Source organism: Balaenoptera musculus, chromosome 14 (assembly GCF_009873245.2).
Source record: "Balaenoptera musculus isolate JJ_BM4_2016_0621 chromosome 14, mBalMus1.pri.v3, whole genome shotgun sequence".
Taxonomy (NCBI): Eukaryota; Metazoa; Chordata; class Mammalia; order Artiodactyla; family Balaenopteridae; genus Balaenoptera; species Balaenoptera musculus.
The window spans coordinates 9,030,158-9,057,789 of NC_045798.1; the positions used below are offsets into that span (position 1 = coordinate 9,030,158).

General features: G+C 39.8%; 1 protein-coding gene across 2 annotated transcripts in view; it reads right to left on the bottom strand.

Annotated features, from left to right (window-relative positions):
• PPTC7 (protein phosphatase targeting COQ7) overlaps positions 1-27,632 on the bottom strand; it is a 39,848-nt gene that overhangs the window by 9,525 nt on the left and 2,691 nt on the right. For both annotated transcript variants that reach the window (XM_036874158.1, XM_036874157.1), the window contains exon 2: positions 4,814-4,993. In XM_036874158.1, coding sequence (XP_036730053.1) covers positions 4,814-4,993 — 180 coding nt within the window. The remainder of the gene's footprint in view (positions 1-4,813; positions 4,994-27,632) is intronic.

Sequence of the window (27,632 nt, forward strand, 5' to 3'; positions counted from 1 at the left end):
GGTTAAGAATCCGCCTGCCAATGCAGGGGACATGGGTTCAAGCCCTGGTCCGGGAAGATCCCACATGCCGCAGAGCAACTAAGCCTGTGCGCCACAACTACTGAGCCTGCGCTCTAGAGCCCACAAGCCACAATTACTGAGCCTGCCTGCCACAACTACTGAAACCCGCGTGCCTAGAGCCCATGCTCCACAACAAGAGAAGCCCGCACACCACAACGAAGAGTAGCCCCCGCTCGCCGCAACTAGAGAAAGCCCACGCGCAGCAACGAAGACCCAACGCAGCCAAAAATAAATTAAATAAATAAATTAAAAAAATAAAATTAAGGGATTAGTTATATATTTTACAGTTCATCCATACAATGGAAAGCTATGCACTATCACGTAATACTTAGGAGTACAGACTCTGTCGTCAGCCTGCCTGAATCTGAATGCTAGCTCTGCCACTTACTAGCTGTGTGACCTGGGGCAAATTAAGTAACCTGTCTGTGCTTCAGTTTGCTCATCTATAAAAACAGGGATAACAGTAACTATCTCACAGAGTTGTTTGTAAGGAAAAAAATTAGTTAAATCATGTCAAAGACTTACAACACATAATAAGTGTTAGCTATTTGATAGCCACTAAAATTGTGTGAGAGAAATATATCTGAAAATGAAAGATAATTTAAGTGAAACAAGTGATTATAAGCTAGTATTAAAGTTTCCTTAAAAGAAAGTGATATCAAATATGAAGAACTGTACATCAAAAATAATGAAATTTTGGGCTTCCCTGGTGGCGCAGTGGTTGAGAATCCGCCTGCCAATGCAGGGGACACGGGTTCGATCCCTGATCCGGGAAGATCCCACATGCTGCGGGGCAACTAAGGCCATGCACCACAACTACTGAGCCTGTGCTCTAGAGCCCGTGAGCCACAACTACTGAGCCCACGTGCTGTAACTACTGAAGCCTGCACGCCTAGAGCCTGTGCTCCGCAATAAGAGAAGCCACCGCGATGAGAAGCCCGCGCACCGCAATGAAGAGTAGCCCCTGCTCGCCGCAACTTAGAGAAAGCCTGCGCGCAGCAACGAAGACCCAACGCAGCCAAAGATAAATAAATAAAATAAATAAATTTATTTAAAAAAAAATAGTGGAATTTACTGTAATTTTTTTTTAAAAGCACAATATGTAGGCAAAGGCTAACCTGATAAAATGATAATTAAAAGGCAAAAAGAAACAAAATAAACAGGCTGTGGAACCAGCTGTGTTAAATCCCAGTGCTCTATCATTTTCTAGCCACGTGACATGACCGTGGGCAAACCACTTATTCTCTCTAGGCCTCAGTTTCTTCCTAACAAAATGAGGAACAAAAATACCTACAAATCTACCTCACTGGAGCTATTGTGAGCACAGAGTAGATTCAATTCCTGTTGTTATTATTCTATGGGCAAAGAAAAAAAGTCAGGGAGTATAATCACTAAAAAATTAACAGTTGGGGCTTCCCTGGTGGCACAGTGGTTGAGAATCTGCCTGCCAATGCAGGGAACACGGGTTCGAGCCCTGGTCTGGGAGGATCCCACATGCCGCGGAGCAACTAGGCCCGTGAGCCACAATTACTGAGCCTGCGCATCTGGAGCCTATGCTCCGCAACAGGAGAGGCCGCGATAGTGAGAGGCCCGCGCACCGCGATGAAGAGTGGCCCCAGCTTGCCGCAGCTAGAGAAAGCCCTTGCACAGAAACGAAGACCCAACTCAGCCAAAAATAAATAAATAAATAATAAAAATAAAGGAATTCCTTTAAAAAAAAAAAAATTAACAGTTTTCTTAGTGGATTATAGGTAATTTAATTTTTGTTATTAATTTTTCCTTAGTGAAAATGTGTAACTTAATTTAAAAACACTTAAATATAAGCATTTGTGTCACTGTAATGTTCAGAAATTCTGTTTCCTTGTTATCGACAGTATATGCATGGGTACAAACTTGACACTTTAATGCTAAGCTATCTAGTCCCTACCCATTAATTGTCAAAGAAAAGAAAAACACGGGTATTGTAACTAACTGGCCATGCTGTCAGAGAACCTACTCCATAGCTTATATTAGAGCTAAAATCACCAATTACCCTTCCTTCCCTTCCTAACTCAGTGCACAAAAACTCCAATCATTTACGTCATTAATAGAATCACCACACAAAAGATCTTCTGAAAGCTGATGGGATTAATTTAACTGAGAACAAAAAATGACAGATGAGTAGCACAGCCTTGAAAATTGTGCTGCAGGAAGGACTCACATTGACTCATTATTACTCACTGACAAATCCAGGCTATCATTTTGCTACCCTTGTGGCAGTGAACCGCTGCGTTAGAATCAAAATGGTCCTCGTGAGTGATAGACAGAGCTTTAATATGCAAAGCAGCACCAACGAAGGGAAGCTCAGCCTTACAGAATCATCTGGGCTCTAGTGTGTAAACTCCTCTGCCTCTTCAAATTACTGATGCGTACAGCGGCTCAGGCCCTGGTAGCCTAATACTGGGAGAAGAGCTCACCATTCTTACGTGTTTGGAGAGGAACAAACTGGCAAAGAAGAAAAGAGTGCTAAGAACAACAGTGTTGAATGTTCAGACGACTGAGCAATCCAGACAGGTCCCTGAGCAAATCCCTCACGCTAACATGGAAGTATTTTTATCACCTGGCCCTTATTCTGTAAACTACCACTAAGCCTTTTGTGCAGCAAAGAAAGAAAGGGATAACCTTACTGGGATTAACCCCTCAAATTCTTAAGATATGTTGGCTTCATAAGACCTAAATCCACTTAAGGGTTTCTGAGGAAATAATATGTCAACAATTAGCCTGTGATGCCAACCCAGATCTAAAGCAGCTAGAAGTTCTCAAGAAATAAGTGGTCACAGCTATCAGCTTGCCCTTTATATTGGAATTATGTTATAGGCTTTTTAGCAATGGCAAAATTTTTAAAAAAGGATCACCTAATCTTATAAAATTATTACTTGCAATTATAGCTGAGGTTCAGTAAAACTCAGCAGCCTGTCTTTGCCAAAATATGCTTGAGTTTTAGTTACAAATAGCTTAGAGATGTGTAGATAAGGTAAGAGAGAAGTGTGTATGTGTCAAACATGGTAACGAAGGATTATTTCAACGTGTCTTTTAGGAGAAAGAGGTAGTTGTAATATTCAGTGTAAGAAAAACTCTTATATGTCCTTAAGTTTATTTTATTAAGCTCTCCCAGTTACATGAAGGTGAATAGGGGAAAAAAAGTAGGAACAAGGAAGAAATACAGCAAAAAACAAAGCTTTCAAAGTACAAAATCAGGACAGTTGTTACAGGTTTTAACAGGTTATTCCAAGTCACAGTAATTTAGTAAATGCACTATGGGGTGCAGGGTGGGGTGGTGTTGGCAGAAGACTCAGGCCCCTGGTATCCCTATCTACAGGTCCTTTTGTTAGATGGCACCCTGCAATGTTCTCTTTTCCCTCAACATGTTTCTGAATATTGCAAGAAGCTTTAAGTCATTGCTTTTCATAAAAAGATTTATCCAGTTAACATATGAAATAAGGGGTCAGAGGTTAAGTGGTTTGCCCAAAGTCATATGGCAAGTTTACAGAGATGAAATAGAATCTAGGATGTTTCACGGTATCAGGCAAGCTCAAGACTGCATGCCCAAAACAGCAGATTAAGACAAACCAGTATATTGAAACTTCTAGACAAGATTTCTCTTCAGTTAGAAGGAGAACAAGCTAGTTAATCACAGCACAGAGAAGACAGAAGATGGTAGCATGATGAAAAGTACCCCTGCTTACAAAGGTTTTAAATTGAAGGCAAAATTCTACAACACGGAGATCTCCGTTAACATTGAACATTGAGGGCTGATTTTAAATGTGCATGGTGATTGGGAGGGAGGCCTTCTAGTAACCAGAAAGATGCTGGCAGTTAGCAGAAACTTAATAACACCCTTTCTGAGAGCCTGCTTAGAAGGCTTGGGTAAGTTCCCAAGAAACCATTTAACAAACAAATGTAGAAGCTTAGCCAAAGGATGCTCCATTAGCATACCAGATAAACAAACACTGGGTATTTGTAAATTTTCTAACACAAGATTAACAGGGATCTACACAGACTAAATGTTAACTGCTAGCAGCTGCGGAGCCAATTTGCAACCTGAACTCCTCACAGGTAATCAACTGAGTTTTACATGCTGGACCTATCCCCTTTTTTCCTCCCTGGGAGAGAATCACTACCCCAATTATACAACCACTTGCTTTTCTTTCTTCTTTTATTGTATTTTAGAATCCCTAAACAATACAGTTTTACTTGTTTATGTTTCTGAATTTGAAATATATGGAATCAGACTGTTAGGTGATATTCTGCAATGTCCTCTTTTTCCTCAACAACACGTTCCTGAGTACTGCATGCAACCTTAACTCGTTCCTTTTCAAAATGCGTTTTTCTACTATAAATGGGCTTTTAGGTTGTTCCCAGTTTTCTGCTATTATAAATAATGTTACTATGAACATTCTTGTACCTATCTTTTTGATACACAGATGTGCATGAGTTTCTCTAGTCTAGGGTAAAGACCCAGAAGTGGAACTACTGGGGCATACTATCTGTTCATGTTTAACTTTATTCTGTAATTCTAAATTGTTTTCCAAAGTGGTTGTATCTATTTCAAGCAATATTATGTATTCTGGTGTTGCCCACAGCTTCTCCATCAAATTGCTTAATAGGAAGAGCCTCAGAAAAAGAGCTGGGCTGGTAAGTGATTTTCTTGGTTTTGTTGTTAACCATCTCCTGGGCTTCTTTAGAGAGGAAAATGCATAGGATATCTACTTACCAAGCAAAGGTACTTTATTTTGCAGCAACTCACAGTAGCTTGTGGTGAGGATTCCAATGGGATTACTCGGGACGAACCGTCCTTCTTTTACTAACCGTTCACATGTCCGCATTAAAGTCCCTGAGAACTGAGACGGATCAACTCCATAGTCTCTCCATCCTCCTACACCATCTGCGACCCCTAAAAAAGAAATTTACATTCAAAGGATATTCTTACCAACGTCTCAGGATTTCTTACCCCTGTTTTCCTAATACTAATTTTACTACATACTAGTACATCTATTTACCCTGAAATTCAGAATAAAAAGTGCTCAGGTTTAATGTATTATACACTAATACTCCTAAGCCACATTCTCTACTTAGAATCTGATCTTTCATATATTGATGAATAAACTCGTGAGCTACCACAGGGTGGCATTGCCTCCCAGCCAAGAGTTCGATTTCAGCAGGATTTTCATCTTTGTACAGAAGTATTTGTGTTATTAATCTTTGTTGTATTTTATAGGAACGAAAATGAATTTTTTTAAAAAAGTGCTGATGCTAGTGAGAATACAACTGAGCCAGAGCTGTCCATCATTAAGAATACCAAAAGCAGCAAACTTCTAACTTCAAATATTGGTCAATAACTGTGAAAGAGAGAACAAAATTAAGAATACATCCCACCCCCTTTCCTCCTCCCTCTGAGACAACCTCTATCCTGTACAGGGCCGCACTGCCCAGTATAACAGCCACTACCACACGTGGCTAGCGAGCACTAGAAATGGGGCTGATGCAAACTGAGAAGTGCTCTAAGTATAAAACACACACTGGATTTTTGAAAACTTGTTAGTATGAAAAAAAGGGTAAAACAGCTCATTAATTTTTATATTAATTACATGTTGAACTAATATTTTGGATATAATGTGCTAAAGAGAATACATTATTAAAATTAATGTGACCTGTTTCTTTTTATTTTTAATTGATGTGAATATTAGGAAATTTAAAATGACATGTGTGACTCACATTATATTTCTATTAAACAGCACTGGTATAGAGATTTTTCACGGGTCCAAAGAGCTGTTGATGAGTTCACAGTCTGCCTAAGACTCCTTTATCGAGAGGAAACTAGTGCTCAAGAAAAATTAGACATCAAAGTCAACACCATACCATCTCCTATTCAATCCCTTGCAACACCAAGCTAGTTGTTCAACATTAAAATCAATTTCTAAATTCAACAGTCTACTAAATTCAAAAACTGTGAGGTTGTTTATTTGAAATTCAAACTAAACTAAAATTCAAACTAAAATGTCAGATATATACATTATTAAAATTTTAAGTGACCACAAATGAAGCTTTCTGGAATGACCTATAAGAAATATAGTTGTTTTCAAAATAAAAGATCCATGAACAAATGGGAGAGTTAAGCTTTTTACTTCATACTGTTCTGTATTATTAAAATTTTATTTTTATAATGAGCATGTATTGATTTTATAATAAAAATATTAATTAGGGAATTTATAATTTTTAAGGCTATCTGAGCATGAAACATCCTCCCCACATACACATTTACATTTTTTTCTTCCAGTTTTATTGAGATATAATTGACCTACAGCACTATAAAAGTTTAAGGTGTACAGCATAATGATTTGACTTACATACATCATGAAGTGATACCACAGTAAGTTTAGTGAACATCCATCATCTCATGTAGACACAAAATTAAAGAAATAGAAAAAAATTTTTTTCCTTGTGATGAGAACTCAGGATTTGCTCTCAACAACTTTCATATATAACACACAGCAGTGTTAATTACATTTATCATGTTGTACATTACATTCCTAGTACTTAATTTATCTTATAACTGGAAGTTGTTCCTTTTGACTGCCTTCATCCAATTCCCCCTCCCTTATTCCTGCCTCTGGTAACCACAAACCTGATTTCTTTATCTATGAGTTTGTTTTTAAGTATAATTGACCTATATTTACATTTTTTGTACATTCAACTTTCACACACACTTCAAAGAGCATATTTGGTGCAAAAGTAGGAAAGTGCTTATATATGTATCCCTGAAAAACTGGCTTAACATGAAATGAACACATTAAACTATTTTTCTCGTGATGGCACTTATCATGCAGAAACGGAACACATCCTGAAAAAATAAGAAGAAACAGAATTGGAAGACAGTAAAGAGATTGACAAATAACTTACCACTATTGGAGAAGCAACCTTCCTCACCTTTTGTGACCAACAGGCAAAATTTCACTTTTTTTTTTTTGGCCACTCTGCACGGCATGTGGGATCTTAGTTCCCAGACCAGGGACTGAACCCATGCCCCCTGCAGTGGAAGCTCGGAGTCTTAACCACTGGACCGCCAGGGAAGTCCCAAGGCAAAATTTCACTTTAGGGCCATTCCAAACTAGTTGGTTAGATGATATGATGTATGCGATTTCTTTCAAAATATTGGGGGGGGGCGGTGACAAAAGAGTAGATGAAACAAGACTGGCCATGAATGGATAATTTAAGTTGAATAATGAGAGGTACATTCATCCCTCTACCTTGATGTATATTTGAAATTGTCCATTATATAAAATTTAAATAGTAATAATGATAAGAAAAAAGATCCTTCTGCCTGCTGTGTGGAGAGAAAAGCAGAAAAGGGAATGAATCAGGAGACTGTCTCAGTAGCTCAGTTGTGAAATGGTGGCAGTGCAGTTAGAGTGCAGGGATTTGGGATCCAGTGAAACAAAAGGACTCACAGGTACACTGAATGGGGTACACTGAGGGTGGGGGAAAGAGAAGCATCAGGGATGACTGAGGTCTACCCTCCCAGGAAGAAGTATCATTTTTTGGTGCTTTTCAAGCAGTTGTAAGGATATCTAGAAATTCTTACAAAAATTTAAGGTAGTTTAATAGGAACTTCTTTTGAGGAATTCTTACATCACCAGGGATAAGATTTTACCATGATTTAAATGCAATAATTTGTGTTAAAACACAGAATGCAATTATAGTCCTTGCAACGCCATCTGATGAATCATTCATTCTTCTCAAACTACTGTTTGCTTGAGGAAAGAATTTCTTAACCAGTTTCTGATCTAAGAGCCACAATTAACTTTGAATACAAACTGGTTTCATCTACAAATGCCCTTCATAAGAAAACCATTAAAACCTGAGATAATGTTGAGAGTTGATCCTGGCACTCACTAAATAATCTGTCAGCAGGTTACAGAGTCTGACTTGGCACAGCCCTTCAACATTAATCAGATCTCTCCCAGAATAGAGGTAACCTTTCAGGCACCTGTTTGCTTTTATATGGGAAAAAGAACACAGGCAAAACTCCATTGGCCAAGTCTCTTTAGGGGGAAAAAGAAACTCAAAAAGCATATAAACTTTTCAATAAAGCTGTGTGAAAAAAGTCTTAGTATACATACATAATTTACTTACAAAGAATAAGTTATATAACAGGAAGAGCTATATTTGGGATTAGAACAGGCTAAAACCAGAATAACCTACATTTGAAACCTAGTTTAATTCATATTAGGCAGTTATTTCTATAAGAAAATGAATATTTCCTCTCTTGCATAAGCAAAAGCTTCAATCCACAGAGAGAACACCTTTTAAAACAGTGGAACTGATCCAGATATAAAGGGAAATTTCATTCAGAGGTAAAGAAAACAACTGTTAAAGGAGAGATTGCTTCGGATCTTGAAGATATCAAACAACAAAGGATAAGAATATCCCTAAGAGCAAATGGAGGCTACAGTGAATACTAGGAAACAGAGGCTGAGGGAGACATATCCTGCCTCCGGGAAGCTCACCTTCTAGTGGGCAGCTAGACTACTCACTCATGGGATCTAGACAAACGGCTCTCACAAATGCTGCTACAGAAGAGTCAAGAGCAAGTGGTTAATGCTTACGGGGCACTGCGAGAATGGAGCAAGCTTTCACTAGGAAGTGGCATTCGGATCTGGCCCTGGAAGGTAAGTCAGATTTCCTCAGGCAGGGAAGAGTAATTAAAGGAAAAGAACGGCAAATTAGGTGTGGGTGGGGCTTGGGTGAGTGGGAAGAAGTTGAAATATGCAGCGCAGGGGCTGAAGCTGTGGGGTGCCCAAAATTGCAGTCCAAGAACTTTAAGCTTTATGCTATAGACCTGTGCTGTCCAATACAGGAGCCACTAGCCACATGTGGCTATTCAGTTTGAAATGTGGCTAGCATGGATTGAGATGTGCTGTTAAATGTAAAACACACTCTGGATTCCAAAAACGTAGTACCCCCGAGATTGTAAAATGTCTTAGTTTCATGTTGAACATACATTTTAGATATACTGGGTTAAATAAATATATTAATTGAAATTAACATCATCTGTTTCATTTTACTTTTTTAAATGTGGCTACTAGAAAATTTAAGATTACATATACAGTTTACAGTATATTTCTACTGAAGAGCACTGCTCTAGACAATAAAGAGTCACAAGGTTTCTGGGTAGAAGTGATATAATCCAATCTATATTTTAGAAAAATAATCCTGACAGCAGTGGACAGAATGGGTTCAGAGAGGTAAGAGGTCAGGCATCAGCTGCAAGATTTTAGGTTAGAGGTAATGAGAAAAGTAGAATAGACAACCACTGGAAATACAAAGGACATAAAGACAAGATGGCTCTCCATCAATACATTTTATATCAATAGGTTTCTGGATTTCAGGAATGAATATTGATTAGATGATTCCCCAGTTAGGAGGGGGTGAAAATGCCTTCAGAAGATACTGACCTCTGTCTCAGGTATGCTGAGTTTCAGGCACCGGTAGGGCATTTTTGTGGAAATGTTCTGTATGAAGTCAGGAACTAAGAGTCTGCACTGGGGAAGGCAATCAGGGCCAGTTCTTTGACAAAGGTCCAGTACTGACACCACAGGACGGACTGGATGCTCAAGAGAGTACAGAGTAAAAAGTTTAAGGACTTAAGGGGGATCTTATCTTAGGAATGAGAATTCCTGGCCAAATAGCTCACTCGAGATTTGCATCTTACTCTAGGCATCAAATTACAAACACAGATATAACTGATCAAGTTTAGGAAACAGCCAAGTAATCCAATTTGTCAGAATGATATAATTTCTTTAGCGGTGAAGAGAGGTGAAGTTGAAGAGGTGGACTGAACTGGAAAGGCTTTGAATGCCAAGATAAAGAGTTTGCACCAATACAGAAGCTATTTCATTTAACTCACTGTAATCATCTTATGCCTCCATTAATAACATTCTGTCAGCCCACGTCTAGCTTAAGTGTTTCCTTTGACCTAAAATCCAATTAAAACCATTATTAGATTAAGATAATGGTTACATATCTGAAATAGCTGAGCAAAAAGCTGAGAAGAGACTATAGGGCACAGAAAATTCCTTTAGTTGTACCATTTACAACTGAAAATGTCAAGTTTTATGAAGTGGGAAATAGCCAACTAGAAAATATTTATATTTATGATTTTTATAAAATATTTTGCTAAGTTTTCTGTAGATTGCTTTTCTAAAGTAAAGAGTTAAGACAGAAGGAGAAAGAGTAATTCTGGTGTTATCTCCCATCATTTAAATATATCTTTTTATAGGAAGAAAATTCTTAAAAGTAACAATTTTCATTTTTCTAATTAATACATTTTTGTCTTTGCCTTAGTTATAATCATATAAAAACAAAACTTTGCTGTACTTGAAAAAAAATCACTTAGCTTGTTATTAACGCAGAATTTTACTTAATAGCTTTATTCTAAGCAGAAAATTCAAGGAAAAAAGATTTGGTAAGTAAGCTGAAATTGTGGAAGCTTAAAAATCCTCCTTCCAACTGCATTCGGCCACCTAACTGTGTAGCTGGCAAAGGCTCACATTGAAAACGATTTTGAACTAAGCGATCATCAGCCTGAGTCTCTCCATCATTATCCATTATCAGCCATCAGCATGAGGCTGCCGTTCTTCTTAAACTCTTCTTACTACACTCATCTTCAGATTGACATGCAATTAGTTACATTTTCCAGAAGAAAGTGATACCCAAAAAATAAATACTAAATTTCAATTTTAATATAAGCATCAGGGAAGAAAAATAGGCAATTTGATTTTATCCAATAGCTCTGGCAGAATTTCAAATACTAAGTAGTACCCAAAGGTAATAGAGCTTTATTCCTTGCATCTTTGATGATCTCAAGGCATTTTACATTGAGCCTCATACTCTCTCTAATGAAGTAAGACAGTTCTACAGGGATTGTTTTTCCATCAGTGAAACACATCTCCTATCTACTAGGATGGGTACCTGATAGTGAACTGAAACTCCAGAGGAGAAATTGAGTAAGAATCTGGCTGGATCACAAGAGTTGAATAATAAAAGCAGCAGGAGACCCTCTGTACTCAAGGGATAAGGATATCTGGTTTTACACTTTCTGCAGCGAGCACTCATCTGATGAGGAACTGGTTAGGCAGTATCTATTGCAGTGCTACAGCCGGCTTCTTTTCAGATGCCAAGGCTCTTCTTCAAATACTATAGTCTAGTGGTCTCAAAGCCAACCTTATTTGTCTAGGGGCATCACAACATGAAGCATTATAACTAGAGAAAAATGAGATCAGAGGATAAACTCAATTTCTATCAAATGGAACAGATCACACTTGTATCAACAATTCTGAAGCCTCAACTATTTGGGCATTAAAAACACTCCCCTGTGATTCAGGACTGTGAAATGCTTCTGCAAACAATTATCCCAAAGGGAACAAAAAGAAGGATTACTGGAAAAATGTATTCAAAAGTTGATTTATTCAGAAAAGTACAATTTGCTTTGACTAACACTCCTTTCAGTTCTCTAGAGGTGAAATTATATAGATTATCACGTTCTTCCTGCTTTAACAAGTGATATATTCCCTTTGCAAGAAGTTTCCCCAAAATAACCACTATGCATTAGTCACAATGAAACCTGCATCTTCTAATTCTCCAGATACCAAGTCTACGTCAAGAACTCAAGATCTTGGGCTTCCCTGGTGGTGCAGTGGTTGGGAATCCGCCTGCCGATGGGGGGGACACGGGTTCGAGCCCTGGTCCGGGAAGATCCCACATGCCACGGAGCAACAAAGCCCATGCGCCATAACTGCTGAGCCTGCGCTCTGGAGCCCGTGAGCTACAACTACTGAAGCCCGCGTGCCTAGAGCCCGTGCTCCGCAACAAGAGAAGCCACCGCAATGAGAAGCCCACCCACCGCAATGAAGAGTAGTCCCCACTCACCGCAACTAGAGAAAGCCCGTGCACAGCAACAAAGACACAAGGCAGCCAAAAATAAATAAATAAAATAAATAAACTTATAAAAAAAAAGAACTCAAGATCTCTAAGCAGAACAGCTAACTCAAAGCTGAGGCAATAAAGCTGAAAGGATGGAAGGAAGAAAGGTTCAACCCTATGACAAAATGTATAAAAAGGGACACTTACAAGCAAAACTCAAATCCTGCTCAAGAAATAGTACTGTCCAGGACAGTTAACAAAACTCAAATACGGACTCAAAGCAGGAATAAGTGTTCTATTTTATGTTTTAGAATTCTAAACAAAATAACTGTTCCTTTCTAGCTTAGTAAACCTGAAACTACTTAATAATTAATCAAATTAAAATGCACACACATACATATACACATTTAAACCCACTGTCCAGAATACTTCATTAATTAGACACGGTAATCTCCAGACTACTCTGGGTGGTAGAAGACGATTAGGAAATGATAGTGTGAAGGCAAAGAAACTCAAAGTCAACCTTTTTAAAAGAAAAATGGTCTTCCTCTAACTTCCTCTAGCTCTTCTGTTTAAATACCAAATATTTAATGTGGAATGATGTGTTTTGACTTAACTGTGGCTGAGGACCTTGGGTATCTTACAAAGTTGAAGGTTAAGTCACAGATAAAGGTCACTTCACTCCTTTCTGAGCTGCAACAGTATCTTCCTCAAATGCTAAATGCTGTCAGCAATGCTTTCTAGACAGGAGGAAGCAACAGACAAATCATCTGGGGGGCTCACACTTATTTTAAGATATGAACAATAGAGACAGGGACCTTAGTGTGTTACAGAATTAAGGGCTTCTATTAAAACTGATGCTTCTGTTAGTTTCTAGATATTAGAAAATGTTACACAGTGCCTAATAATTTAACGTTTAAGTAAGAAAGTAACAGCAATTAAAGTCCAGCTATCTGATGTGTGTCTACTTGTACTGGCCCTGTAGGCTAAGAGAAAATTTTTCCTTCTATTTATAAGATTAGATCTAGAATTCCGGTCTTAAAGGTTAACCTAATATTTATAACAATTAAGCCATATACCCTGACCTAACCCCAAAGAGGATACTATTTTACCCCCTGCTTTCTCCACCCCTCTATAAATATAAGAGCTGCTTTTTACTAAAATACCACCTTCTGGGAGAGGTCGAGTCACATGCAACCTTGGCACAAATGCTTTTTTAAAAAAAGTGAGAACATAATTCTTTTGAATAAGCCTGCCAAATTAAGGTCTTCCCTGGTGGCGCAGTGGTTGAGAATCCGCCCGCCAATGCAGCGGACATGGGTTCGATCCCTGGTCCGGGAAGATCCCACATGCCGCGGAGCAACTAAGCCCGTGCGCCACAACTACTGAGCCCGCGCGCCTAGAGCCTGTGCTCCGCAACGAGAAGCCACTGCAATAAGAAGCCCGCGCACCGCAAAGAAGAGTAGCCCCCACTCACCGCAACTAGAGAAAGCCTGTGTGCAGCAACGAAGACCCAACGCAGCCAAAAATAAATAAATTTAAAAAATAAAAAAGCTTGCCAAGAACTGACCCTTAATTTCTGAAAATTAATTATATTTTCCCTATATATTGTTCAACTAAGTAATGACCTTTGAGGGGGCAGAACAAGTAATTTTCTTTTTTTTTTTTAAGATTTATTTATTTATTTGGCTGCGTTGGGTCTTCGTTGCTGTGCGCCGGCTTTCTCTAGATGCGGCAAGCGGGAGCTACTCTTCGTTGTGGTGCGCGGGCTTCTCATTGCGGTGGCTTCTCTTGTTGCGGAGCATGGGCTCTAGGCGCGCCGGCTTCAGTAGTTGTGGCACGCAGGCTCAGTAGTTGTGGCCCACGGGCTTAGTTGCTCCGCGGCATGTGGGATCTTCCGGGACCAGGTCTCGAACCCGGGTCCCCTGCATTGGCAGGCGTATTCTTAACCACTGCGCCACCAGGGAAGTCCTTTTCTTCTTTTTATTTTCCACACTTCCCCATTTTTCCAGTAATGAGTACATGTTGCCTTTATGGGAGAGATGATAAACTATATGAATTCAATTAAGAACTGCATTTTACACTTACATTCAATATTAAAGTTAGTCAACACATTTTACTGAACATCTCCTATATGCAAGACATTGTAGTGAAAGGGAGCCAAAGGGATTTACATATAATAAAAGATTTCCCGCCCAGAGGAACTTAAAATCAAGTGGTAGTGATGGGGGAGGCGGGGAATTGGAGCAGCTTAAGATAAATGGCTATAATAAAACAAAATAAACATGTACCACTAAAGCCAAGAGCAAGGAAGATCAGATTACATCTAGCTAAAGGAATTAGAAAAGCATTCATGGAGAAGTGTCTGATTTGAGCCTGGAAGGATGAAAATACCGAGTTGTGGGGGAGGAGGAGGCTGAGGAGAGAGAGGCATTTTGGGCAGTTCCCTGTGATTTTGACTAATATGGATAAAGTATAAGTAATAAAGGCGGAAGTTACAGCTCTAAGAGCAGAGAAACCTCACCTCTAGGTAAATGCCTATCACACCCCTGCCACCAACCTCTCACCAGCAATTAGCGAAACAATGCACTGTAGGAGTTAAGGTATTTAGGAGGTCCCCCAGAAGCAAAGGGCTGGCCTGAGGCCACCAAAGTTCCTGTGGCCTACTGACTAGTTCAAGAGGCTCGCTAAGGCCTTTATTTGCTTTAATTAAGGGGCTTTGCTCAATTATTAGCCTAGGAATAGTTATAACTAAATAGTACTCAGACCCAGCAAAGACCCAGTAAAACAAAGTTTTAAATGATCATTTCTGACTTAAAAGGCAGTGTACACACACTGGGCAAGGCTTTGGAGTCAGATCTGGGTTCAAATTCCAGCTCCAGGATTAGGATGAGGTGTACTAAGGGTGTCTTGGGTAGCTCTCTGAGACTCATTATGTTCACCTGTAAGTAGGAATAAAATCATGAACATCACAGTGCTGGTGTGAAGAACACGGATAATGGTGTTAAAGAGTGCCTCGTCACAGTGCTCAGCTCACGGCCAACATGCAATAAATGAGAGTTATGTCTCTCTTAAGGCCAGGGCTTCCCTGGTGGCACAGTGGTTAAGAATCCACCTGCCAATGCAGGGGACACAGGTTAGAGCCCTGGTCCGGGAAGATCCCACATGCCGTGGAGCAACTAAGCCTGTGTGCCACAACTACTGAGCCCACGTGCCACAACTACTGAAGCCTGTGTGCCTAGAGCCCATGCTCCGCAACAAGAGAAGCCACCACAATAAGCCCCTGCACCGCAACGAAGAGTAGCCTCTGCTCGCCGCAACTAGAGAAAGCCCGCACGCAGCTACGAAGACCCAACGCAGCCAAAGATAAATTAAAAAAAAAAAAAAAGGCCAAATAACAGTATATAGACCGGTCTGCCCTGTAGCAATCAGAAAAAAAGTCTTTGATCAGTGTCGGCTGCAAGCTCTACAAACACTGGTCTACGGTCACAATCAAAAGACAATTCCCACTCATATATAATGTTTAAAATATGAGTGGCCCATTCAGCTTTTCTGGTCACACATCCACCACCATTCAATATTCCATTAAACATTTAAACAGCAACATTTTCAAGCACTAAGGAACAAATCTGTATTTGTCTCCAAAAAAATACATGAAGAAAAAAAGATTCATCTGCACCTTGAAAAAATAAGTTTTCTTTTTCCAGAAGTGACTCTGAAGTAACCTTATTTAACAAATACCTCTTAAGTGCCTGCTGCCTACTATGTGCCAGGGTTCAGACTTAGAAATTTCTCATTTTAAATGGGAAATCTTATAACGACAACGAACACATAAATGTTAGTGGGCCTAACCCTCTCCCTAGGTCACTACAATAACAGCAGCGCCTGTATCATGACTTTCCTGTCTCCTTTCTCCCACTCCGTAATGTGACCCCCTTCAGGGCTGAGTCTTTTTCATGCTGGTAACGTCTTTCATTCTGGAGTGCTAGCCCGGTTCCTGGCACAACAGTTCTCAATTCTTGCTGCACATTGAGATTACCTGTGGAACCCAAGCCCTACTTCCTGAGCCAGTATGCCCAGCCCAGGGTAGGCCTGGGCCTTGTAACAAAGCATAAAAATCCAAACTATACAGGTGATTCTAATGAGACTCACTGTCAGAGCACTAAGGACTCAACAAAGACCAGCTGGATCCAAGCATGCCACGAACCAGATGATTCTACCTCTGAAATGCCTCTGCTACCAAGCAACCCCCTGTTTTCAATTCCCAAAGTTTTGATTCTTCTCTTGCATTTCCTAACCTGATTAATGGCAGCCCAAACCACCCCACACTTCCAGGCTAGAAACCTTAAAGAAGCTTCTAGAAGCAAAACCTCAAAATCAACTCCAATTTCTCTTTCTCCTTCACCCTCTTCGTCCAATTATCACTAAGTCCTGTTGATTCTTTGTCTGCAATGTGCCTGAAGCCCAATTACTTTCCAGTACCCTTAGTTAAAGACCATTCTAGCTCAGACTATTTCAGTAGCCTCCTAATTGATCTTTTGCCTCCTGTTCTCCCATTACACCGTTTTTATCTTTTTTTTTTAAACAAGATTGCTATGTCCATATTACACTTCTAGTCAAATACCTTCCATGTATATACACTTATTTACTTGTATTTCTAAGAACACTCTCTAGAAGAATATACAAGAAACTGATAACATTGGTTTCTTTTGGGAGAGGAACTTTTGCAGCTAGGAGACATGGGTGAGAGGGAGACTTTATGCACCCTTTTGAATTTTGAATACCTTTTCAATTTTGTACCATCTAAATGTGCTGCTTCTTCAGAAAAAACCAAACTAAACCAAAACAACAAAAGCAAAAACATCTCCTATAGCTTCTACAAAAACAAAAAATGAAACAACACCCAATATGGCAACTGTGACCTTTGACAATTTGGTCTTAACCTGTTTTCTAACATCAATTCTCAACCATCCTCCCATCCCCACCCCGCCAGCCCAAACTACTCTCTAGCTACAAAACAGCTGTAGTTTGGGAAGTCTTCTTCTGTGCATTTGCTGATCCCTCAATCTGGAGAGTCTTGCCAATCTTCTCCTCACTTGCCTCAGTTTATTGAAACACCCATCTCTCGGGGCCTGACTCCATGCTTCCACAACATCTAACGTTTCTGTTCCTGTGCATATGTGTACCTTCTCCCCCAGACTGTGAAACTTCAAGGCTAAAGTCTATTTTGTTCGTGGTCTTTTCCCCAGCACCTGTCAAGGACTAACAGGAAACAACCAGTAAACAATGAATTCAGTTGACTGTACTGATAAGTTAGAATACCAACATTCTGATAAACCAACTTTCATCTGAGAACTACAAAAAGAGAATGAACCCACTGGGGATAAGGGCGGGGGGGGCGTGGTGGGATAAATTGGGAGATTGGGATTGACATATATACACTACTATATATAAAATAGATAACTAGTAAGAACCTACTGCATAGCACAGGGAACTCTACTCAATACTCTGTAATGGCCTATATGGGAAAGGAATCTAAACAAATAGTGGATATATGTATAACTGATTCACTTTGCTGTATACCTGAAACTAACATAACATTGTAAATCAACTATACCCCAATAAAAATTAAAAAAAGAAAGAGAGAGCGAGAGAATGAACCATTATCTCATCCTAGAGTTGCACAAGGTGTTGTGCCCTCTTCTCACAGACTGTTAAAATAAGGCTGGATGGAAAGAGCCTTGAAAAGGAGTCTTGGAGATGACACAGCTCCCAGCTTTCTTTGCCACTAACTGGCTGTAGGACACTGGCCAAATAACTTCTCTAAACTTTAGTTTTCTCATCTGTGAAAGAAAGGGCAGGAGGACAAATTCTCTTGAGAGTTCCTTTTTCTAAGATCTAAGATTCTGGGATTCTAAGTCACATTGCAAGAAAAGGGAGCCTGTTTTAGAAACTCTTTATAAAATAAAAGCTAACAGATACAGCTATATTTTACTTTTCATATACAATATTACATTTACTGCATGAACTAGTTTTGAAACAAAGGCTCCATTTCAGGCTTCTCAATTTATCCTTTCCCCTTAGTACACCACCTCATGTATGTTTTCAGAGAAGTTTTGATAATGATCCAGAGGGTAAAAACACTGCCCCATGTCCTTTTACTTCAGTTTTAACCACCAGACTAGAATATTGGAAAAGTTTTTTTTTCCTTTAGGACACTGACAAAAAGGCAGGCCAACCATTTTTCAATTTGAAATTCTGATGAAAGAATAAAAGATAGTTATAGATTAATTGGCTTCACTGAATTCAGACGATCTGTAAATTATTTAATATGTATGTATAGAATGTATTCACAAAACACACCAAAGACCATTGATTGTTCAGTGAATTCAGGGTACGTGAACAAGAAAATAAGATCAACGTTGCAGCTCAAGAACCAAGAGAAGTGAATTTTTAAAAACAATACATGCATAAATGACACCTCTGTTTAGACTTTCTCATTTCATAGAAACACTGATGACCATATTACCAATTAGTATTCAAACTAGAGGCCAGGAACAGTTTTCCAGCTCTAATGTAAATAGCTCAAATCTATTTTCTTATTCAAAACTGCTATCCAAACATTGATGTGAAAACAGAAGCACTTTTTGTTGGCTTCATTCAGCACAGCTAACCTTTTGCATCTACCTCAAATGACAGCACAAATTTTGATAAGTCAAAAAACCTACTGGAGATGGCATCCTTGAAAGATCAAAATGTACAGTCACAGTAGTACAAAAAGAAAGAAGTTCCCTCTTCATGAGGGAATGAGTAAAAAGAAATGAGTAAAAGAAAAATCAGTGCAAAAATGTGTTGGAACTGGCTTGAGTCAAAATAGTACTCGGTCCCTCAACAGAAAGCACTCTTTGTAGTAAGTCACTTTTGCAGTCTCTGGCAAAATTTTTGCAGTCATTTTGTAGCCCTTGGGATTCATACCAACAATTCAATCCGTTCTAGAACTATTCACCAGCTACAAACTTACCTCAAAAACAACTGTTTAAGAACCTAGTAAACTTATAAATTGTTAAATGTGACAGACTCAAGATCAACAATAAGCTTACTGATGAGAGTAATTTCATAGCAAATGGAAAGGTATAAATTAGTATAACCTTTCTGGAGGGAGCTACACTAATATTTAAATCAGAAACCTTTCAAAAGTTCACAGCCTTTGGGCTTCCCTGGTGGCGCAGTGGTTGAGAATCTGCCTGCTAATGCAGGGGACACAGGTTCGAGCCCTGGTCTGGGAAGATCCCACATGCCACAGAGCAACTGGGCCCGTGAGCCACAATTACTGAGCCTGCGCGTCTGGAGCCTGTGCTCCGCAAAAAGAGAGGCCGCGATGGTGACAGGCCCGCGCACCGCGATGAAGAGTGGTCCCCATTTGCCACAACTAGAGAAAGCCCTCACACAGAAACTAAGACCCAACACAGTCATAAAAAAATAAATAAATAAATAAAAGAACGTGAATTTCTTTAAAAAAAAAAAAATAGTTCACAGCCTTTGACTCAGGAACTCCTCTTCAAGGAGTTTATCCTAAGGAAATACTTACATGTAGAGGTATTCACTCTAGTGTTACTTATAACAGAAAATTGGAAATAATCTAAATAACTAAAAATAGAGGACTTCATGGACTATATACGCAGTAAAATATGATAGCTATGCTTATTATGGAAGTATGCTCAAGCTACATTACATAACAATAACATTACAGAGCAGAATACACACTAACCCAACCTTATTTACTAATATGTATACATACAATTGTATATACACAAAGGCTAGAGGAAACCATACTGACTATAATTGAGTTATGAGTTACAGGTATTTTATACCGTGCTTTTGTGAACATGTATTACTTTTATAAGCGCAAAACAAAACCATTTATTTAAAAGCACTAGATGCGCAAGAGAAAACTTAGGTTCAAGTCCCAGCTTTGATACTAACCTTACCGATGAGTCAGCCTTATAGATGAGGAAACAGATGCAGGTTAAGCAGAAATAAGAGCAACTATTTCACAGTTAAAAGATTAAATAAGGTAAAACATAAAAAAATACACTGTAAAATCTAGGGACTTCCCTGGTGGCGCAGTGGTTAAGAATCCGCCTGCCAATGCAGGGGACACAGGTTCGAGCCCTGATCCCGGAAGATTCCACATGCCACGGAGCAACTAAGCCCAAGAGCCACAACTACTAAAGCCCGCATGCCTAGAGCCCACTCTCCACAACAAGAGAAGGCACCGCAATGAGAAGCCCGCACACGGTAACGAAGTGTAGCCCCCGCTCGCTGCAACTAGAGAAAAGCCTGCGCACAGCAACAAAGACCCAACGCAGCCAAAAAAAAAAAGGAGTAAAATCTAAAGCACTGTGTATGTATAAAACACTGGTAAGTTGAACCATATTTTGTGTCAGATATTGAATAAATGTTTAGCAGAAAACAGAGTGAAGTATTTTCACTCTTTAAAGAAAAGGTTCTGCTCCCTCACCCCCACCCCATCCACCCAAAATCCTGTTTGGGATCCCATTCAAAAGTATTTAGCATCTTTTCTTTAAAATTTTAAACTGAAAGATCCGTGCCACTTGTCAACTCAAGTTTAAATGAGTAAGTGTGTGTTATCAGCCCAATGCCTCCTGCAGTTGGTCAGCTTTTGCAAAAAAGTTTTGATTTATGATGCAATTCTGTAAACTGTGTGAATTGTTTAATAACAGGAAACAAATGATTTTAGACCTCAGAGAGATAGAAAACTGAGATTTTTAAAATATTTGACAACTCTCAAACAAGACAGATCACTGAACTTTATTACTAATGACAAAAATTAGGATCTAGGTAACCAGTTCTTAAAATGAGACCAAAAGTTAACACTAATTTTGAAAGGCAAACCCACAAGGCACACCATTTTTCAACTGACTAGAAAAGTAAAATTTCTTTAGAAAGAAACTGTCAACTTACCTTTCCAAAGCATTTCCCTGAAAATTCTGAACCTAAAGCCCCAGGTAAGGCCTCTCTAAAAGGCACGGGGACCTATATAAAATGAATTTGACATTTAGTTTGAACTTGACATAAGCGTTTATTCAAACCGACATAGGCGTTTATTCAAAGGACATGGTTGTAGGTCAAATACTCTGACCTGGTGTAGTACTTCTTGAGTCACACACAAGTACAAACTCCATTTGGATACTGTTGCAACCATTCAGGTTATGTATTGCCCAGTTTCAGAAAGCAGTGCTAAAGTTCAGGAACAGCCTCCTCCAATCCAGGTTCCCCCAACTCCCTCAACACCCTGCCCCCCCCCAAAAAACCCCACAGCACAACCAGTTAACATCTACATCTTACCTTCTGCTACAATTTAAAATCTTTTAACAAAAGTATATTTTCTAAAAAAGTATAAACAGTCATGCTTTTAAAATGCAATTACTTGCTCTATAAAAACAAGATTTATCCATATTCCTTTAAGGAGATTATTAACAAATTGAGAGAGAAGCTGGAAGTTAGGAAAATTTAAAACTAAGCTCAAGAATTTCTAGATTAAAGACTGAACAAAGGAAAAGTAGTTCTAACAGTATAACAAATGAGAAGATGACTTTAAAAATAATGTGCCTTATAAGAACCTTATGAAAAGTACAATATATAGCAAAATGAGAAAAATATTGGGGAGCAGGAGTTTAAGAAACAAACAGCAAAATTCCTCTATCCATCAACCCTGTAATCTATTCATTACAGAATGACAGAATACTCAGAAAAGTCAGAGGACAACTAGTCAGTGGCTATTTTTTTGTCAGTAGCTTCTTAAACCCTGATGTTTCTGAGTCCCAGAAGGCTCTTTTACTGAAGCCACAACTCTCACACTTCCTTAACATTCCACAATTTTCTCTTGAAAGCACACAGATTATTATGAAATCCAGCATATTTAAAGTACTGATTGATCTCAGAACTTACATACCTGATTGCTGACATTTAAAAAAGATTTCCCCCTCTATTAAATAATTATATTAATGATATATAATCATTATATATGAATGATATAAAATATATAAAAAACAACTATATTGCTCATAAAGTTGCAAAGTTACGATATGACCCAACGATTCCATTTCTAGGTATATACCCAAGAGAATATATATGTTCACAAAAAAGCCTATACATAAATGTGTCACAGCAGCACTATTCAGAACAGCCAAAAAAGTGGAAACAACCCAATGTCCATTAATAGATGAATTTTTTTAATGTGGTATATCCATACAATGGAATATTATTCAGCCGTAAAAAGGAATGAAGTACTGATACATGCTACAATGTGGGTAAATCTTGAAAATCTTATGCTAAGTGAAAAAAGCCAGACACAAAAGACCGCATATTATATGACTCCATTTATATGAAATGTCCAGAATAGGCAATCTGTAGAGTCAGAATCTACTTTCTGTTGCCAGGGATTGAGGGAGGGGAACTGGGAAGTGACTGCTAATAGGTAGGGGTTTTCTTTTGGGGTGATGAATACGTTCTGGAACTAGTTAGTGGTGGTGGCTGCACAACCTTGTGAATGTTGTGCTACTGAATTTTTCACTTTAAAAGGTAAATGTTATGGCAGGTGAAAAAAATTCAGTCAGGGTTATGTCTGCTGTCAACAGGTGGATCAGACTGAATTTTGACTTTCAGAAAATTATGACTATATAATAATGAGACTAGTTTCCTGACACAGCTTGAAATCTAGATGAGGAAAATTCGAAAGAGGGCTTCTTGAAAGGTTGAAATTAGCACGTACACACACTCTCCCAAGGTGACTAGCACTTTATTAAAAGGACAACTCACTTTCAGATATAGAGGTTCTACCAAATACATTAAAATTACCATGACTATTGGAAAACATCAAATTCTACCTAATCAATTCACTTCCTAAATAAAATTTTGATCTTTATATTGTTTGTGTAATCCTCATACCTTAAGACAACTACTTTTTCTTTTGGCCGTGCCTCGTGGATTGCAGGATCTTAGTTCCCTGACCAGGGATTGAACCTGTGCCCCCAGCAGTGGAAGCGCGGAGTCTTAAACACTAGACCGCCAGGGAATTCCCAAGACAACTACTTTTAAGACTGTATTACTCACAAAAACACTTCAAATTCCTGGCCACAATCAAAATTATATCTAAAGGCTAGAATTTTTCATTTATTTTTAAGGTTTCAAGTTAATCAAGCTTAAATAAACATTGTGCAGTTTTAAAAGAATTACTTTACAAGTCAGTATTCATAAGTCAGAACTTACATGGCATACACCATGCTGTCTTTTTTCCAGTAAACTGTGGTTTAGTATGCAGAGGAGTTTTTTTGCACTTTAATGAGTCATAGAGTGAATAAAGAAGTTGTACACACACACACATCCCCATACCCTTAAGCAAGAAAAGCATTACCAGAACGCTTTAACAGTACCAGAAGACAGATGGGTTTTGAATTCACCTATCTTGTCAAGTAAACTTAACCAGTGGTGTAACGGAAAGAGGACTGGAACGGGGAATCTTGGTGCTAGTCCTAATTCTGCCCTTAACTAGTGGAGTAACCTTAGCAGAGTCATTTGACCCTCTGTTTTGTCTTCAGTAAAATGAAAGAATTGGATTGCAAGGTTTCTAAGTCTTACAACTCTCAATAGTCTTTGATTCTATTGTTAAGTGGCTTAGGGCTGTGGGAGGCCCAGCAGTTACACGCTAGGCAGTTCTCATATTTTTACGTACTTAAGCAACCATGCCATATAGAGTAATAAGAGAACACAATATTAGTCACAGGGAAGAAGGAAAAAGAAAAGTGCACATAGCTCCTGCTGGTACTGGTTTACTCCTGTTGGACCTAATAAAGAGAAAGCACCTTTGCCAATTTTCCAGGGGATAGGAGTAGTTCTTATGTCTCACCACACCCACCATAGTTGGTTTTTCCTAAAAGAAATCCAGTGGGACTCTACAAAAATGTTGTAAAGCACCAAGTACTTTTAGTCACTGCATGACTAATACAACAGATCAATTCTAAATTAAAGAAATAAAACAGCTTTCTCTTTCTAATACAAAAGAAATAAACAGTTTTCATTCCAAACAAAGAGTCCTAGATGACCACAGTGAGTTGCACAGATAACTTAGCAATAAACACAGTGTCAACCCAAAGAAAATGAATTACCTACAGAACTAGAAGGTTCAAAGCACTGAGGTTCAACATAACATTATTATTCGACATAGCCTTTTTTTTTTTTTTTTTTTTTTTGGGCCCCTCCGCGCAGCCTGTGGGATCGCAGTTCCCCGACCAGGGATCGAACCCAGGTCACGGCAGTGACAGCACCAAATCTTAACCACTAGGCCACCAGGGAACTCCCTCAACATAGCCCTTTAATGAAATTCAGTTTACAACTCCAACTTCCAGAGTAAAAAGCAGTATTAAAAACTCACTGAGACTCATCACCTCTTTCACAGCAAGAGATAATCAGACCTGCCTGTGATGGGACGGTGTCAATAAAATAGAAGTCACCATCATACGGACTGGATTGTGGAAACCAAAGATCAAATGAGGCCAACTCAGAAGTTGTATCAGGTGGCTCCCAAGAAGGCTTTCTGGAAGAACTCCTCCAAAACAGGACAGTCCTAGCTAGAGAACCTGTGTTCCCTGATTTGCATGCAACTCTCTCTCTTAAAACGGCTCTTTGTCAAATATGGCCACAGACCACATAAGCAATCATCTGTTTGGTTATGCCTAGCAACATTCCTTTCCAGAGGGGTACAGAGCTGTGGTTTTTAATCTGGTACTCATTCATGGACCTCTAGGTGGCACATGGATGGACTTCACGGGGTCAATGAAGTCCCCAAGGGCCTATGCAAACTTTTGTCTTTCTGCACATTTTTGGGGCAAGCGAGCCCTTGCGCAGTAAACCAAGAGGCTGTGAACCAAGGAAAGTTAAGAACCACTGGTGGTTAGCGACAGATTTAAAACAGAACAAATCTACTGATGGTGCCCATGTAAATAAGACAGGAAGTAATGCCCATTATATGAGATGCAAAATAACAAAGGGTGCTGTCTTTTCAAAACAAAAAGAAAATATGATATGATGGTTGGAAGTTCTTGAGGGTCAGGTAGTCCACTCCCTTCATCCTCTAGTCTAGATGAGGAAAATGAGCTGAGAGACTCTTATCCAAAACCACAGATCACAGAGTGGCAAAGCTGAGCACCAAACCAGGCCAGGTTTCTGCCAGGATGGTATGTTTATACTTTTTTCAGAATGGGTTTGACCAAAATTTTCCTTATGAATACCCCACTCCATTAAGCAGGTAGCCTTCAAAAAATTTTAAATCAAGCTTCAGCCTAGGAATTTGACACATCAAAATATCCCCCAAGGGGGCTTCCCTGGTGGCGCAGTGGTTGAGAGTCTGCCTGACAATGCAGGGGACGCGGGTTCGAGCCCTGGTCTGGGAAGATCCCACATGCCACGGAGCAACTAGGCCCGTGAGCCACAATTGCTGAGCCTGCGCGTCTGGAGCCTGTGCTCCGCGACAAGAGAGGCCGTGATAGTGAGAGGCCCGCGCACCACGATGAAGAGTGGCCCCCACTTGCCGCAGCTAGAGAAAGCCCTCGCACAGAAACGAAGACCCAACACAGCCATAAATAAATAAATAAATAAAATAAAAAAAAAAAAAAAATATCCCCCAAATCATAAATCAAATCACAAATCTTTCACATAAGCCAGCACACAGCAGATTTGTAAGGGGGAACCTTAGTGGCTCAATATCCCCTATCCTGCTGCACTATAAGTGCAACTTGAAAAAGCAGCACAGGTCACAAGCTTCTAATTGTTAAGTGCCTCAACTGTAATGGAAAAAGACAGCCACTGACAGACCTTTAAAAAAGATACCGAGTCAGGGTCAAGCTGACTTTAGAGTGGATTTGTAGGACTTCAATTTGCAAGTTCCCACAGGGAACTTTACTCAATACTCTGTAATGACCTATATGGGAAAAGAATCTAAAAAAGAATGGGTATATATATAACTGATTCACTTTGCTGCAGAGCAGACACTAACGCAACACTGTCAATCAACTATACTCCAATAAAAATTTTTTTTAAAAAATTGCAAGTTCCCTTCTGAGGAGTCTTAAGTGTTGCCTAAACACTAACTGATTTTTTTTCAACCCAGGTAATGGAGACTTTCATGAATTAAACTGATAACCACTTTTCTAGTTCTATGTTCACAAACAGTACATGAGTAGAAGCAAAGATAATAGGCAGTTATTCTAAGACCAAATTAAAAAAATAATTATGGTCATAAAGTTACAGGACCATTTGTTCCAATGCCTAACTTTGCCTCAGAATATGAAATTTAATTTTTATTATTTATTTTTGGCTGTGTTGGGTCTTCGTTTCTGCGCGAGGGCCCTCCCTAGTTGTGGCGAGCGGGGGCCACTCTTCATCGCGGTGCGCGGGCCTATCACTATCGCGGCCTCTCTTGTTGCGGAGCACAGGCTCCAGACGCGCAGGCTCAGTAGTTGTGGCTCACGGGCCCAGCTGCTCCACGGCATGTGGGATCTTCCCAGACCAGGGCTCGAACCCGTGTCCCCTGCATTGGCAGACAGACTCTCAACCACTGCGCCACCAGGGAAGCCCCAGAATATGAAATTTAAAGTAATCAAAATAATCTCACCTGAGAAGTGAAACCAAAGCGACATTTGAACCTAAGTTCAATGACAACATGTCCTTCAATTACAAAGGAAGTGCTTTATTTATTAAAAGAGATTTAACGGCATAGGATTCTATGGCATACGCACTGCCTCCAAAGACATACAATATGGTAAAGTTTCTGATCGCTTGTGAATTATATTTAGCCATTTCTGCAAGCTCTAACTCTAGACTCCCAACCCCTAAGGTGTAACTGGAATGGGCCGTTGGAAGCACCTGTGGCCTTTAAAGGCTTTAACCAATTCTCAAGGCTTTCTTGGCCGCAGTCTAGAAGAGGGTTTGACCATTCTATTTTGGGTCAAGGAGACTCTCTTCCACCCCAAGTGACCTCAAGTGGGCAAGATCAGTTTGGAAGAATGCACTGCGAGTGATTTTTCACCAGGCCAGCGGCCTCCGCTGCGAGACTTCCAAAAGGATGTAGATCTGGTCTCGATCGAGACGACGAAAGAATGCGGCTGGGCTGTGTGGGGCTCACGACAGCTAGTCGGCTCGGGATCCCGCTGCCCGCGGCCGGGCTGTGGCGTCAGGAGCGTGAAGAAGCAGGGATCCCCGGGCCACGCAGAGGGAGGAGAGAGGAGAGAGGGAGGGAGCCAGAGCGAGGTTCGGAGCCTGCAGGTGTCGCCGGGGGAGGGGACGAGATCGTCCGGGGCTGGCACTACCAGGTGACTAACAGTGCGGTTCCGGACTCGAACTGGTCACATTCTCAGGCTGTGTGACCTTGAGCGTGTGGCTCGCCCGCTCTGCGCCTCAATTCCCTCATCTCTAAAATGGGGGTTGTTCAAGCGGAAAACGCACCTTGGATCGCTTGGCAAGGAGCCTGGCACATAGTAAGCGCTCCGTACAAATGAGCTACTACTGGCTCTCGGGCTCCTCTTACCGCCCAG